Source organism: Buteo buteo, chromosome 5, assembly GCF_964188355.1.
Source record: "Buteo buteo chromosome 5, bButBut1.hap1.1, whole genome shotgun sequence".
Taxonomy (NCBI): Eukaryota; Metazoa; Chordata; class Aves; order Accipitriformes; family Accipitridae; genus Buteo; species Buteo buteo.
In genome coordinates, this window is record NC_134175.1 from 16,110,646 (window position 1) to 16,126,202 (window position 15,557).

General features: G+C 41.5%; 1 protein-coding gene across 1 annotated transcript in view; it reads right to left on the bottom strand.

Annotated features, from left to right (window-relative positions):
• MAP2 (microtubule associated protein 2) overlaps positions 1-15,557 on the bottom strand; it is a 247,110-nt gene that overhangs the window by 35,605 nt on the left and 195,948 nt on the right. The window contains exons 7-10 of the mRNA XM_075029191.1: positions 10,216-10,473; positions 4,077-7,865; positions 3,624-3,830; positions 2,798-3,186 (exon numbers count right to left, since the gene is read on the bottom strand). Coding sequence (XP_074885292.1) covers positions 2,798-3,186; positions 3,624-3,830; positions 4,077-7,865; positions 10,216-10,473 — 4,643 coding nt within the window. The remainder of the gene's footprint in view (positions 1-2,797; positions 3,187-3,623; positions 3,831-4,076; positions 7,866-10,215; positions 10,474-15,557) is intronic.

A 15,557-nucleotide genomic window follows, 5' to 3' on the forward strand; every position in this document is an offset into this window, starting at 1 on the left:
AGGAGTAGGAGAGAAAACTTGTGAAGAGGAAAAGAAAATAACTGCATACTTCGGTTCTGAATTTGTAACAGGGATAAGTACAGCACAGCCCTCCTGCGTCACATCTTACAACACCTATTACTGCTGGTTTTGCTCTGTTTTGCATCTCCTAAATAATCACAAATAGCATCTTTCCTCCTTCCCTTGGCACAGGCTGACTTCATACTTCTATGAAGTAGAAAGAATAGCTGTGCTGCTTGTGCTGACTTACCTGAAAGCACAACTCCTCCATCTGAACAAAAGATCTCTACAGGCTCCGCTGCCAGTTTAAATACACAACAAACATGTTTTACTTCAGGGTGTGACCCCAGAATTGAAGACAAGGCACAGAAGCGTATCACATAGTAACTCCTGCTCATAACCAGTTAATTGTCCTGGCCTTGCCACTGTAAACACTCCTCTGATGGCACAATTGCAGTGGCATCTCATAGCCACAGCCACCAAAACACAAGTCAGGTTGAGGTTTCATTCATGGAACTACACCAGTCAAGGCAAAGACTTCACAACTCTTTTCTCAGAGTTGGCCACGCAGTTTCTTTTTCAAATGGCAAGGATGAATCTCTTAAAAAGCAGTCCCTCCCTTGTAAATATGGCACTGTAAGTTACCAGTATTTGCCAGTGGTTACCAGTGACATGGGAATTTTTTTCTGGTATTGAAGGGAAATACAGGAAAGATGTAATTTCCTGGGCCACTACACAGAAAATATGAGCAAATACTAACTTTTTTTTGTAGGCACTTGTATCTTATGACTGGACATGTTTTGGTTTAAAGTCACAGCAAATGCAACATGGAGGTTTTAGCTGACTGCAATACACTCGAAGCTGTATAGACTACACTGCCAAGGGACTTTTGGTGGGGCTCCATTGGCCACGTATCACTAAAGCTGACAAGACCATTCCAAATAGGACACACTGACAGTCGAAACTGGCTTCAAGAAACGGTGCTATATTTTATGTAAAAGGAAAATGGGAGAAAGACAATGTCCCTCTAAATTCCAGATCCTGGAAAGAACTGGATGACTGGTTCAGGCTTGGGATATGTAGGTTAACATATGACCACCTACACTCTTAGGATATCACATGGCACTGCACTCTTTCTCATGGCCTCCCCTCAAGTCCCATCAGTAAGTATAAAAAGGTGAGGTAGAAGAGAGTAAGGGATACTGTGAATTTTCCAGCAACACTGAGTATGGTGAAACATTTTAAGAGATATTTTTGTTCACTTTGTGGCATGGTTCAAGCTCCTTTGCTTTAGAGACCAAACCTCAAAGTTCAACCCACATTACTGAAAATTTTATGATCAATCTGGTTCCATCATTTTGGCTGTTCTCTATCTCAGGATTTAAATGAACTGGGAGGTCATTTTTGTATTACATTTTTCACTTTGACTTATACATCTACTTCACTACGTATTGGAGTGAGAGAGAAAAAGCTCTGACAGTTGCCAAGCAGCACACATTTAAGGCACCGGGAAGATTTCTTTATGCAAGTCTATTGGTATGACTCAGGCCTCTCCGGGGTGCTATGGGCCAGAAGAGTTCAGGTGATTTAGTGGTAGAGTACCTAAGGGCAAGACAGCACTGACCACATGGCTGTAGAAGTGTAGATGAAGTTGAGAACACTACAAAACTGACACTTGCTCCCCCCCGCCCCCACACTTCCACTGCTGATTGAACCCCCTGTGAACTGAGGAGGAGCCATCACTGCAACACAGAGGGGCCTGGATCAGCCCTTCCTTCCCTGGCTTCATTTCTCATGGCAGGGGGAAGTAAAAGGACCAGATTCCCTCACAGGAGCAAGGCAATGGGACCAAGTATTTAGATCTGTTGTCCTAATGGAGTACAACCAGAAGACAATACACACTTCATAAGTGCGGGCATGATATTAAAGCTACCCTTGCATAACTGTCCTTTCACTGTATTTTCACTAGTCAGACCTCCATACTGAGACTGGTCTAAATGTAGAATAGGAGTGACTCGGTGGTGCAAAACTGGATGGGAACGACTTCTTAGGAACACTTTCGGTATTGCACTGTTTAACTATAGGATGGGTAATAAATCCTCTTCTTAATTTCTAAGCCATGAGAAGAGGCCTATGTAGTTCTGCATTGCTGTGCATGGTTCTTCACTTAATAGCCCTAGTTTCACTCATCAACAACTGCACTGCAGTATGTGGCTATGCTACATGACAGAAAACCTGGCCTCTTTTAGCAAATTTTTTTTTTTTTTTAAAGATCACCAGAAAAGTCAAGATGTTCATCTTTCCACCCTGAACTCACAGTAACAAAGAGTAATATGATGAAAATGCTGAAAGTGTTCTTTTGGTCCTCTAAATAATGATACACCTATCAAGATGTAACAGGAATCATTTGTTTCATTCTTTCATCTTCCTCTACCAAATATTAAGATTTTTGCTTGGAATGCGTTCGTAGTGTGAGCCCAGATTTCTTCTCTCTCAGCTTCATGCTGCATGTGGCTGGATTCCCCCTGTGGATTTTGACTGTACAGCATAAACATCAGTGACAGATTGGGAAGTGTCAATGCAGATAACATCAATCAACAAAATATAAGTCTGAAACACTTCTTATTATGCATGAGAGTAAAAAAGCAAAATAATGGAAATGCATACCATGGTTTAAGCTGTCAACATTTTCCCACCAGAAAAAAAAAAGGAGCGTAATTAAAAAATAAAAAAAAAAGAACAAAATGATGAGTAGAAATTCCTATAACACCATACTATAAGCACAATGCCAAGTTACAACCACAGCACTTGGAGGTCCAAGCAATGACAAGCATACATGATCATGGCCTCCATTAAATAAACAAACAAATACCAGGAAAAAAAAAAAGAAAAGAACAATGATTGAAAACACTAAAAAAGCAATACTATTTGTGAAGACTGATACTCTTGGAGGAAAAAAAATAGATAAGCTGCTATAGCCATGAGATTTACAAAAAAAAAAAAGGTCTATGTTTGCCAGCCACATTGCATAACTGAACAGAATGCAGTCACCTGTCTGCTTCCGTTTAACACAGGAGAGATGAGTTGATCTAGTATATTTGATAGCAGGTTTTAAAATGATTTTCCTGGAGGGAGAGTGGGCCTGAACTTCAGTTTTTTTAGCAAGTTCAGCTTTCTTATACACTGCTATGGACAAAAAAAACACAAAAAACACAAAAACATAGAATCAGGAAAAAAACCAGCAAACAGTTTCATATGACAATACATAAAGTGGCAGGCCCACTGCTCCACAACTCCAACCCAATACATCGCTTCTACTGGGGTGAACAAATCCTAAGATAGAAGAGGGGGAGCACTGGTGCATTAACCTCAGATGTGTTACCCAGTGATCAGTGGGGATGCCTACAATGACACAGGACCAGTGGAGCAGTGAGCCTTGCACATGGCTTTTCATATAGTTGTACAATGTCTCATTAAAAAGCACTATCATTAATACTATTAAGCTGCACATCATCTATAACAGAGTAACCGGATAGTACTGTACAATAGTAAAAAAAAAAAAAAAAAAAAAAGAAAACAAAAAAAAAGAAAACATATATTGTAATAGGGAGTGTTAAATGAACCTTTTTTCCTTCTCACTTCATCTCTGGAGAGTGTGCTAGGTTCCTTTTTAGCTATTTTCCTTTCAGGAGTAGAAATCCTGCCTCTCCCAGTTTTAAAAGGTTTCTCTTTTTTATGCTTATCAAGAGATGATCTTCGCAATTCTCTCTCTGCCTTCTCCTCTTTAGGAACAGTCTCTAACTGTTCAGTCATGATGCTCCTATCATCATCTGTAGGATCAGAGCAAATTATAACAACAAACAAAACATTAGTAACAAATGTTAACAATACTGCCGTATAGCAGGGAAAAGATAGCTGAAGACAGCAGATGGATTAATAAAAAAAGGCAGACTATTTTACCATTTTTTCTGAAACATGCTGAGATTACTATTACAACTATAATCATTTTGCTTTTTGATCATTATGATTTGGAAGCAAAAATATTTAACAGACAAAACAGAAAGGATAATGCACACCTTGAGTATCTGCCCAGAGACTGTCTGTGTCCATGATGGAGTCATCGATTGTTGTTTCATCTTTGTAATCATCACACGTCTCTGTCTTGTAGTCGGTGAGCAGGATTTCTTCTCTCTGGGGTGAAGCAGGAGCTTCTGGGGAGCCCTCCTTGGGCTCAAGTTGAATGTCAGCTACTTCCTCAACCTCCAGCTCCTCTTCAGCCTGGGAGTCCCCTGTTTCGATGTCTTCCTGCTGAGTAGCAGCAAAGCGCACACTGTGAGAAGCAGATTCACCCTCATCAACTGTTGTCTGCACCACTGTGATAAAGTCATCCTCTACTGTCACCACGGATTCAATAATGCCTTTCAGTTCAGGCAGTGCTTCTGGGCTACCCTTGGCTAGCATTTCTTCAGCCGTAAGTTTCCCAAAGTCTATTTCTGGGGGCATTTCTGATATAAGATGCTGTTTATCCTCCTCTTTTTCTTCTTGCCCTACTTCTACCTCTTCTTCCTCAGGTTCTTCCCGTTTTGTGACCCCAGCTGCCAATTCACATGGCAGCAGCTTTTGGATTTCCATAGGTTTCACAGGTGTATCAGGAGTCTTTTTAGTTCCTTCTGCAGGCTGTGGTATGCTCTCCATCTGAATCTCAGCAGGCTCTTCCTGGAGAGGCTCCACAGAAGGTTCCTTTGCTGGTAACTGTGCAGGCGTCTCTTCCCCAGACACGAGAGGTTTTGGAGGTTCTGCTTTGATGTCCTCTGGTTTCAAGGATTCTCCATTCAATCCTTCTTGGGCTTGATCATGCTCTCCACTAGATTCATAAGATTCCTCTTTATCAACTGCCTCTTGATGTACCAGATCGGGCTTAGGAACTTTTTCCTTAATTTCTGTTTCTGACAGTTTGGTGCTGTCCTTCACATAACTAGGTTCAGTCTTGGAAAGTACATCTGCATCCTTTGCTTCTCTGGACAAGATGGTCTGATCTTCCTGTTGAGTGTCTTTGGGTTCAGGCTCTGCTCTTTTAATAGAGGCTTTGTCCTTCCCTGAAGGGAAAGAAACAACCTCACTGATCTTAGCATCTAAGCGACTCTGATATTCTTGGTCAGCTCTCCTTGCAGCCACTTCCAAATCGTGCTTTATAGCATTGTAATCTGGTTTAATTGGAGCTTCTATCTCAGCCATTTCAGGAACAACACTAAGAGTCTTCTCCTCCTTCTCCATCAACAAAGAAACAGCATCCTTTTCTATTGCTATCTCTGAAGCTGATATTCTATCATACATGGTATCATCAGTTACATGAACTTTATCAGCCACACATTCTTCTTTCACTTCTAAAATTGCCTCAGGTCTTGTCTCCTCTGGCTCTGCACCTTTAATGGGATAGGCCTCTTTAGAGTCAACTTGATCTTCACTTTTTTCTAGCACAGTATCCAGCTTCTCTTTTTTCTCCTGCTCGAAGTCCCTCACCAGAATGGACTCACCAGTGGCATGCTGACCTAAGTCTTTTTCACTGAGGAATTCTTCTTTTGATTTTTCAGCTGCTGCCAACTTCACTTCTATTAAAGACAGGTCAGGAGCTAGGCCGCGTCTCAGTTTTTCATCTGTGCCTTCGTAAAAGGGACAGGTTTCGCTTGTTAAATTCTCACTGTCCTGAACTGGGGAAGGGAGTGGGACTGTGTACTTATTGAAAACACAGTAGCCCAAGTCTTCCAGCTGACTTTCAGCTTTTAGAGTTACGTGGTTTTCATCTGTCACAGGTGGCAGGGCTGTGCTGCTGTCATCCACAACAGTGTCAGAAGGAACTGACTTCTTTTGCGCCACCTCAGCATCTGCACTCACGGAGGCTAATCTAGATCTTGTCCCTGCTAAGTCTAACATTTCAGGCAGGTCAGGAGCCAGGACAGCCCCATTTTTGTAATAATCTTTGGCCAGGAATGGTGATTCGGCCAAGGCCTCAGACTGGACTTTTTCTTCTGCCATTGCTTTTTCTTCTTCAATGTGCTCATCTTCCTCTCTACTATCAATGGGGAAGCAGGGGGCCTTCTCCAATGCTGGTGTGGTTGCTGGCAGGTAGTCATCACCTTCATCCATACTTCCACTAGTGTTAGTTAGAATATCCGAAGCAAGGGGAGAAAGATCATGTGCACGACCAAAGCTAAATCCTAGAGCTATTGAATCCAGGCAGGACATGGGCAAGTTAATAGACATACTTCTCTGTTCAATTGCAGATCTCCCTCCAAGTCCCAAGCTCCTGCTCAGAGTTAGGTCATCTTTATTTTTACTGTGGAGTTCTCTCTTATCCCCATAGACTTTGGGGTCAATAGTGAACATTCTTTCTGTTGGGGAACTTGGTTCTTCAGATTTGTCTGGTGTAAAACTCTGAGCCAGGGTACTGTATCCTACTTCATGAGCAGGCCTACTCTGCTGATGATCCAATTCTGCCTGCAATTCTTTCTCCTCTTCCTCTTTGTCTTCAGGTATTGGACGATCTGTTTGATGAGGCTCATACATACTCTCTTTAGTGTCACTTAGCTCATAGTAATCACTGCCTTGTTTCAGAGCATCTGCTTTGAAGGCTTCCTCTTTCAGAGCAGAGGTTTCAAAATACTTCGACATTCCTGATTGATCCTCCTCCTCTTTAATTTGATGAGGAGCTGAAACACTTGTCTTATCCTCCTTGGTATCTTTTTTAACATCTTGCTCTTGAGAAGCTTCTAGAGTAGGAGCCTTGTCAGTGGTTAAACTTGGTGCCTCAGGGGCTTTCTCTGTTATTCTGGATAACTGAGTGGTATCAGGGTGCTCTACTGTTTTCTCAAGGGTCAGTTCATGGCTTAACTGGGCTGGGGGTACCTGTGTGCTTGGCTGCACCTCCTTTTTCATGTCTACTGTTGCTGGGAGCCCCCTTTGGTCCATTTCTTTTTCTGCTTTGAAAATATTAGGTGACTTTTTAGCTTCACCATCCTTTTGAAAGTCTGCTTTGTCTAGAGAAAGCGTCTTAACTTCAGGTTTTGTTGCAAATTTACTATCATCTAATATTTGAGCCTCCCCTTTATCGTAGAAGTCATACCTTTCTTCCTCATCACTCTCATCCTTGGTCATGTCCTTTTCCTCCCCCCATGCAGGGATTTTCTGGGTGCTTGGTGTTTTCAGGCCATCTACAGTTACTGCTGAGACTTCTTGCAGAGCTAGTGTCCTGTCTCTGTGGATGTGTTCATCTTTAGTAAGATCTTTGGCAACTAGTTGGTCAGTGGGTTCCTGTTTTGCTTTGGAATGGTCTTTGAGTGGAAGCTGCTGGGAGGCAGCAGGAGATGGGCCTGAAGGAAGTTCACTTTTGGCTGCTTCTGCCTTGGGTTCTGACAGCAATAGAGAACTTTCACCATGGCTGATGTCAAGATCTTGGACATCTTCAAGGTCATATTTAGATTTCACAGACATAACTTGGTTGAATGATGAGGGCACATCTGCAGTCCTTTCTTCTGTTTCACTCCCTTTAGGCAGTTCAGATGACAAGTCCTGTTGTTCTTGAGGAGCAGGAGGCTTGACAGCAGGTTCTGCAAAACTGGCTTCCCCCTTCTTTTGTGAATCAGTTTCCAAGATCTGTTCTGATAGAGGTGAAGGCATTTTTTCTTTGTCTTTGCTCTGTGAATCCTTTTTATCTACAGCCTCTGTTTTTGCTGGCTGTGGAACTAAGGCATCATGTTTAGGTTGCTCACCAGTCTTACTGTCTTTGTCAGATTCATGCTGCTTTGTGTCTAATGGTTCTGCTGCAAAAGGGCGTGCGCCCTCCTGGACACGGAATTCCATCTTCGTGGCTGCAAGTAAATCTGAAGTAGTTTGTTTGGGTTTTATAACAAAATTATTTAAAGCACTTACAGGCAGGCAGTCATGTGGCTTACAACAACATCTTGGTATGAATGATGGAAAGGACAGGGAGAAAGATGCAAACATGCAGCAAGATCATCCACCTAGAAATCTGCTTTAAAGTGTTAGATCCTAGTTTCCTTTCAATATATGAGGTTTTATAGTGAAAATGCGAGTTTTATACATATAAATATGCGACCAGTGAAATGAGATGATTTCATGTGAATTCTTCATCATTGTGGTTTGTATACAACAGCAAAACCACAAGTAATCCTCACTTCATTGGTATGCTTTGCTGGATTCTGTAGCTTATGCTAGTTTTGCGTTAGTAAAGTCTGCAAGATTAAGTCTAATCAATAGTACCTTTGTCTGTTGCTGACATTTAAAACATAGAGTTATACCTTTCTGTATCTTTTTTACATTTTTCTTCTACATGCAGCCTAAACGGAATAAATAATGCATACAAAAGGTTTTGCAAGTGTCAGAAGAGGCTGTTTTTTCAATTGTACCAACTTCTGACATTCACTTTGGCAAATGACAAAAATCTCACTGCTGTCATGAAACAGGTATGTGTAAATCAGCAACAGAGCTATTAGTAGTCCCAGATCTTGAAGGTCTGGTCTTCAAAATGGCCAGCCATCTTCAGCTGTAACTGAAGGCAAAGAATACTTGGCATGTTTCAATGACACTAGATCAGGCCCTAATTAAGTTAATTTGAAACTAGAAATGATACTCTTACGGTCTGCCACTATATTTTTAGGGAGTAATACCTAGTTCTTTATTTTAATACATGCTCTGTTAATCATTAATAGCTTGTTCTTTTTTAATATCTTATGGAAAATGTGGAAATCTTCCTATCATGAAAAATATGAAGAAAGATACTGCAGAATGTGGCAGAACTTTCTGCAGTAATCTTTAAAAAAGGTTTTATGAGTTTTTCTAAAGCTTGTTAAAAGCAGCATTGGGCCAGCTCTGAATCTCCTCATATCTGATTTAAAGTCCATGGAGCCATCTTTTTGCTCTGATGTATCTGATTTTTTTAGAACAATAGTATCAAAGTATTAGTCATTCTTTAAATATTTGCATATGTTAACATTTAGTCCAAAAAGCAACTGCCATTCTAAACTCTACAGGTAGAAAAACCAGAGGTCTACAACTACAGTAATTTTGCTCCTTTATGTTTTCACATTTGGTGACTTACTTGAAACCCTATGAAGTATAAAAACATGGCCATTGAGCTGATGTCACTCTCGTTTCACAGAAATTAAACAGCTAGATACTGACTTTCTTCATGTATCCTACTATGCCTCTTACTGTAGTGCAAATGAACAATACCAATGGCATCAAAACATATTCGGACTGCCAAAGGAATTTAATATTTAGCTGGGCCAACCAGAACACCAGCCTCCCAAATGCAGCATTTCTTAGCCAGGCAGTGAATGGGTACATCACTACTCTGCAAAATGTGTCTTTACACCTTGTTGCACTGGCTGAAGAGAAATACCATTAAAAGGAAGATCTTGAAGCCTAGTTCTTATGCACTGAAAGACAACTGATGGCAGTAAATATTTTGTTCAGTAAGCAGATCAGAACTTCACCCTATGCACCCAATCCTAAACTTCACTATGAAGGCAAACATCCCAGTGGAAGTGATGGAGGTTTTGCCTAAGAAGGACACTCCAGCAGCGTTAAACATTTGTAATAATGTAAGACACAATATATCAGAGTTCTGGCAATGACTGAGGAGAGGTGGGGTAGACTGCAATGAATGGCAAGGATATGACATAAGAAGCGATAGCTTTAGGGAAGCTAAACCAGAATGCACTGAAGCACACACCAAAAAAAAATCAAACAAAAAACCTGCACACTGCAAATGAAAACATTTCTACAGTTTAAGCCTCTTTATGTCATAGTCAAAGTCAATAAATGTACTTTTTGAAAGAAAAGCAGATGAATCTCTGCACCAAAAAGAAAAAAAAATATACACAGATTAGCAATGTGACTGGCAAACACATCTGAGATGGGGGAAAAGGCTTACGCAGAGGAATCGGCTTAGCTGCAAAGCATATTTTATCATGGCAAAGTAAAAAATCAGGAATTGGCCGCAGTGGTGGGAAACCATGTTGTCATACAGCACCTATGCAATCATATTATCTGCTACACACTCTTCAAGCATAATAACAAGAGCAGTCATACTAATAAATGGGAAGAACAGCAAATGAAGCAGCCTGGGAAAGCACTGGAGAAAGCTGGAGGAGGATTTACTGGCAGCAAACCCATGCAAACCTAAGGAGGACACACCTTCCTCAGCCAAGGAAGGGGATGTGTCTTTCAGGGGTGTTTCCGCCACAACAGTTACACTCTCCCTGCTGGATGCCACACTTGCCACTTTGTCTTCATGACACACTTTGGTCTCCAAACCAGAATCCGACTGACCCTCACAGAGGCCCTTTGCCTGGTCCGAAGGCTCAATGGGCCCGTGCTCTTTCCCCAGTTGCTTCCCAGGAAGAGCAGCAGGTTTTGCTTCCACAGCCATCGGACTCTCTACTGGTTCTTCTTCTTGGGGATGGAGAAAGGAGGCGACATCAACACCAACAGTAAACATCAAGCACACAACTCCACAGGACTGCTTTTACATAACACTTTCAGCTCTGAACATTTTGGTTTTAATTGTGTGAAAGGACTGCTATCCAGCCCATTTTAGTCATTGTGGAACTGCATCTTACTTAGGGGAAACAAACAAACAAACCTGTCTCCCCCAGAGAAGCATATTTATGCTATAAGATGAGAGCTGAAAGTGTTTTACAGGTATACCTCTCCCAAAGATGACTGTGGGTCAAATATTCATTGCAAATGGAGATGGTATTGAATGATGGATGGCTCTGACAACACCAATGCATCAATGAGCTCAAAGTACACACATTTTTCTGATAAATGAGCTGTTTAATCCAGTACAAGACATTCAATTGAGGTGGAGGAAGGTATGAGGCATTAATTTCTTTCCACTGACCTTGGCAATACTGACTGCTCAATGCCAGCAAGTCAATCTAGCACATGAATCCTGGATTTGACAAAATATTGAGCCACTTCCACAGTCTTAATAAGACTTGTGCATAGCTGTTAAGTAATGGTTTTGCAAGAATTCAGCCAAGATTCCTACCCTGAGCAGGTTTATAAACAATTTCTCCTTTAGGCTGCCTGACACCTGGACTCTCTATGTGAAAATCACGTTTTTGATACAAGGACTCTTTATTTTCTTTTCTGTTTCCCCACTAGCCCCCAGGCTTCTCGTCACCAATTAAGTCAAAGAAACCAATGAGTGCAATATAACTATTTGTTCATCTGAATTTCTAAAATAAATCACTCAGCCTATGGGCTGTTAGGCTCAGTACAGTAATAGCAAGAGGAGTCTTTATTCATGCCATGGCAGAAGAATGATTAGAAAAGTCTCCATTCTGGACTGTACTCCTGCCGTTGCTACCCATGCAGAATATTAGTGTGCTCTACTAGTGTCCCCTCCGATAAGAAGTCAGGATTAAGTGTGAAACCTTTGATTCAGCAACATACTTAAGCAGCTGACCAGCAGCCATGCTGCAGTCAACCTGATGACCTCCCAGGTTTAAAGTGCGTCTCATGTTTAAGGACATTGCTGCATCAGACTTAGAACAAAGTAGTTTCGAATCTGGAAGGGGCTGGATACAGCCTCTTGGTATTAAAATAAAACCTCTTCACAAGGGCTTGATTTCCCCCTGAGATTGGCTCAGTGAAAACAAGACAATCATCCATCCACTTAAGTTATGGCCTTTAAAAAGTGATTTAAAGAACACAAACACTATTTGAGGCTGACAAAATATCACTATGTAAAGTACAACACATTATTAATAACATATAAAAATGTAATTAAGATTAGATACTATATCTTAAATGAACAGAAGCCAGAAGATTCAGAATCAGAACTGGACCAATGCCTGAATGTTACAGGGATATTTACACATGGGCAGATTGTAAAGGCAGCCTGGCAGATCAGCAGGTGTTCAGCTACAAGAGGTCCTGACTTGAATAACTTATTTTACTTTTCTTTTCCAATTTTATGTAGTTTTATACGTGCACCCCTTTCAATTAAAAAATTTTAAGGAAAGCCTCTCATTGTACTCGAAGCAATTTCAGGTATACACCTCCATTTGCTTAGACACTTCACACAATGCCACATGATTAAAACTAATTACTCACCAAAGTAGAAAGTTATCGCCGACTTAACGGAAGAATCCTACAGACTTCCTTTGTGCAGCAGACTTTTATGCCAGACTGCTAGCTTACAGGCAGCAAGTGAGGAGGGCTGTTTCATAATGCCTATCTTTTCACTGATGATCCAGCTTATTTCCCTTTTTTTTTTTTTTCCCCCTCATAGATGTTCTGAGATCTCACACTTTCAACAGGTGTAGATGCACATGACTGAAAAGGAAGCTGCCCACGAAGTAACCAATCCAGGAGTGCTCTAACAACAGCTATAGGCACCCAGCTTATAGTAAGGCTACTCCTGGGATTTTCTGTCTTCCCGAGCTTCAGGTAGACATGGTGACATTCACAATCTTCCAATTATTAGCATTGATCTCTTTCTGGTGCTGTTGCAGTATTAGGCTATATTATCCTGTTAATTCTGAACAACTCTGGTTTTCTTGAAGTGACCCAGTGAGCAATTTCGGGTATACACCTTCATCTTCCTGAGACACAAACCTTTAGAGGATTCAGTACTGTTTTTAACTTCAACTCCTGTGTCCCAAGATTTAGTCAAATGCTGCGAGATGAAATGTGATCTATCTTGCCTTGGAGAAGTCAGCATTCCTGTTAGTCACTGAAATAGATTCCCCCTTGATTCCTCAAAAGCCATTTCACTTTTATGTACGCTCAGGCCATAGAAAAAGGGGGTACAGAAACACAGTAACAGTAATTTTTTTTTTTCTCCTTGTTTGCAGTCAGCTGACACAATTTAACTGGGTGTATCCACAAAAGAACTAGAGATCAAACATGACCCTATACTGCCTGAAGTCACCTGTGTATACTGGGGTAAAATTGATTTCCTTTGCCTACTGGAGAATTAAAGACCTTCCACTGCTATCTTTGGTGTAGACGTGCTTTTTTTCCCCATTGTGTTAACAACTGACTTACCTCCAGTAACAATCTTTTGGCTTATTTTGCACACTGTTCTTGGCAGTAATTCTCTGGCACAAAGAACAAATTAGCTTACGCTTCTTTTAACTATCTGCTCCTTTTGCTTCTGCTATAAGCCAGGCCAGTAGACCAAGAGCCCTGATTTAAGCAGGGACCATGGTTTCACTGACCGCAAAGTTGCATTCATTGCTCATGCTGCAGCTTCACTTTGAGATGGAGAGACTCTGGAGGGGTGTCACTTCCATGTGGGGAGAAAACACAACTAGGTTTCCCTTCCCAGAAAGCAACAACCCCAGGCACATATATAATGGAATGGATGGCAGGCGGGTAGAGGGGAAGAGGAACAAAATGGGACCATGCTCAGTTCACCTTCATCATGGCCCAACAAGACCTCTGTGCTCTTCACTGTGGCACTGGAACGTGTACTAGAGCCAGTCCACTCTGAGCTGAACAAAGGGTGTTCATAGTACTCCTCATCCGAATTGTAGGGCTCATCATCGGGCACAGACACTGAAATGGAGGGGGCCAGGTGTTTATGCCACTCCCTGCTGGCAGCAGGCCCACAGCCTGGGCAGTGGTGTAGCAGTCCCACCTTATCCTCTGCCCCTTCATCTACAAATAGACACACACAGACAAAAACTGCAGGACAGACAGACAAAGAAAAGACAAGACACGATGGATGCATGCACTAGCAATGCTAGCCACTATGTCATACTGCAGAGTGGATGAAATCAGCCACACTACAGGTTAATGCAGGATGGAGGAATGAGGCAGGTGTGCATTTTAACACATGGGCCATGTCCAACCATCGGAATAAGTGAATTTCAAAACTATACACTCATTATTTAGAGGAACACATATTGTACACAAACCACATCTCACAACTTGCACTGATACTCATATGTATTTTACAGCTGACCGACTGTATTAAAAACCTCTGAGGTATCCCACATAGTCATCATGTAAAGTACTTGGAAGTGTAAATTTTGAAAATTCCTTTAATTAAAAAGCAAAACCAGCTTACACTTTGGTCAATAGTGGGTTTATTTCTCATTGTATCTATTTCAAAATTCCCCACTTTCTTCTTTTCCCTATATATAAGTAGCATTTAAACAACAAAGAAAAGCCTTACCCAAATAGCTAGCTATCTTTTTTCCTGATAAAGGCCACATAAAGCTGCTCACAGCAGTCTCTGTTAGTCCTATATTTTACACTGTTGTGTCACATTTCTGTGGATGAACTAGCTCCCACCTTGGTGTCTGCCAATGCTTTGGAATGACAGCTTTATTCACCCGTCACTGTAGCACCACAGATAATCACATAATCATCTCAGGACTACACCAGCTACAGGGAGGGGGAGCTTGGTTGGTTTTTGCAAGACAAATAAAAATAATACTGCCCAATAAAAATGACTGGCCTACCATCTGCTCCATACAAACCTAATGGGGAGACTTGAGAGCTCGTGTAGGCTAAGGTGCCCTCTCACTATGAATAAAGCTATGGAAAAGTAAACATCTAGTACTAGAAAAAATATGTTTAAGCCCATTTTCTGTGTATGACAACTGGCAGTTTGACAAACACTACCTTCACGGAGTGCCTTTAGCAGTTATCCCATTGGATTTCCTACTAGCTTCCAGAACAAGTCCATGCTCAGTGTCCCTGGCCTTTCTCCAGGCAATTACAACTTAAAGAGTTTCTCCAGAGCCTCCAAAACTTTCCTCTTGGATCCAAAACACTGAGTCAGAAAGCAAGGCTTTAACACAGGCAGCGTAACAGATATTAACCAGATCTCTGTGTGTGACCTGAAAATAAGATGGGTCACGAATGCTGCTTTAACCACCCTTACCCAAGTCTTAGAAAGCAATTTTTATCCAAACTAATTCCATCTATAAGACCTCTAAGGTTCTTCCTGGCAAATAACAGTAAGTTTTAAGTTTCTTTCTATAGCATGCTATGACAAGACAACATCTGTGTCTTTAAAAAAAGCACTGTCTGCTCTCTGCAGCAACATGGCAGCAAGTGTCCTGTAATGTAATGACATGTATTTCTTCTGCCTGGGAAAAGAATGCTGTAGTGTCAGCCCATTCAGGCTCAATCACCCACAGAAAGGAAGAAAAATTATTCCTTGATAGCAATATTAGTAGCTCCAATATGTATCACAGTGCTGCAAAAGAAAGATGACCCACGTTTCAGATTCCATGACAGCCCTGAGGCTGGCCAGGACTGGAGGTATGCTATGTGCACCTATGCACATACACAAATACCATCCACGGAACTTAAATTAAGAGACCTGTTCTCATAATTTCTTTCCGGGCACAAAGAATGCCTGAACCACCGATAGTTTAGCTGCTTCACTCTTGTAGTGGAATCCAAACCTCACATTCAGGGGTTTATGCATGCTTAAAGGAGGTAGGTGTGGAAAGATAAGCTGGCAACCTGCTTCTGCCAAGCAGCAAGCTCTGCAGAGCATTGCA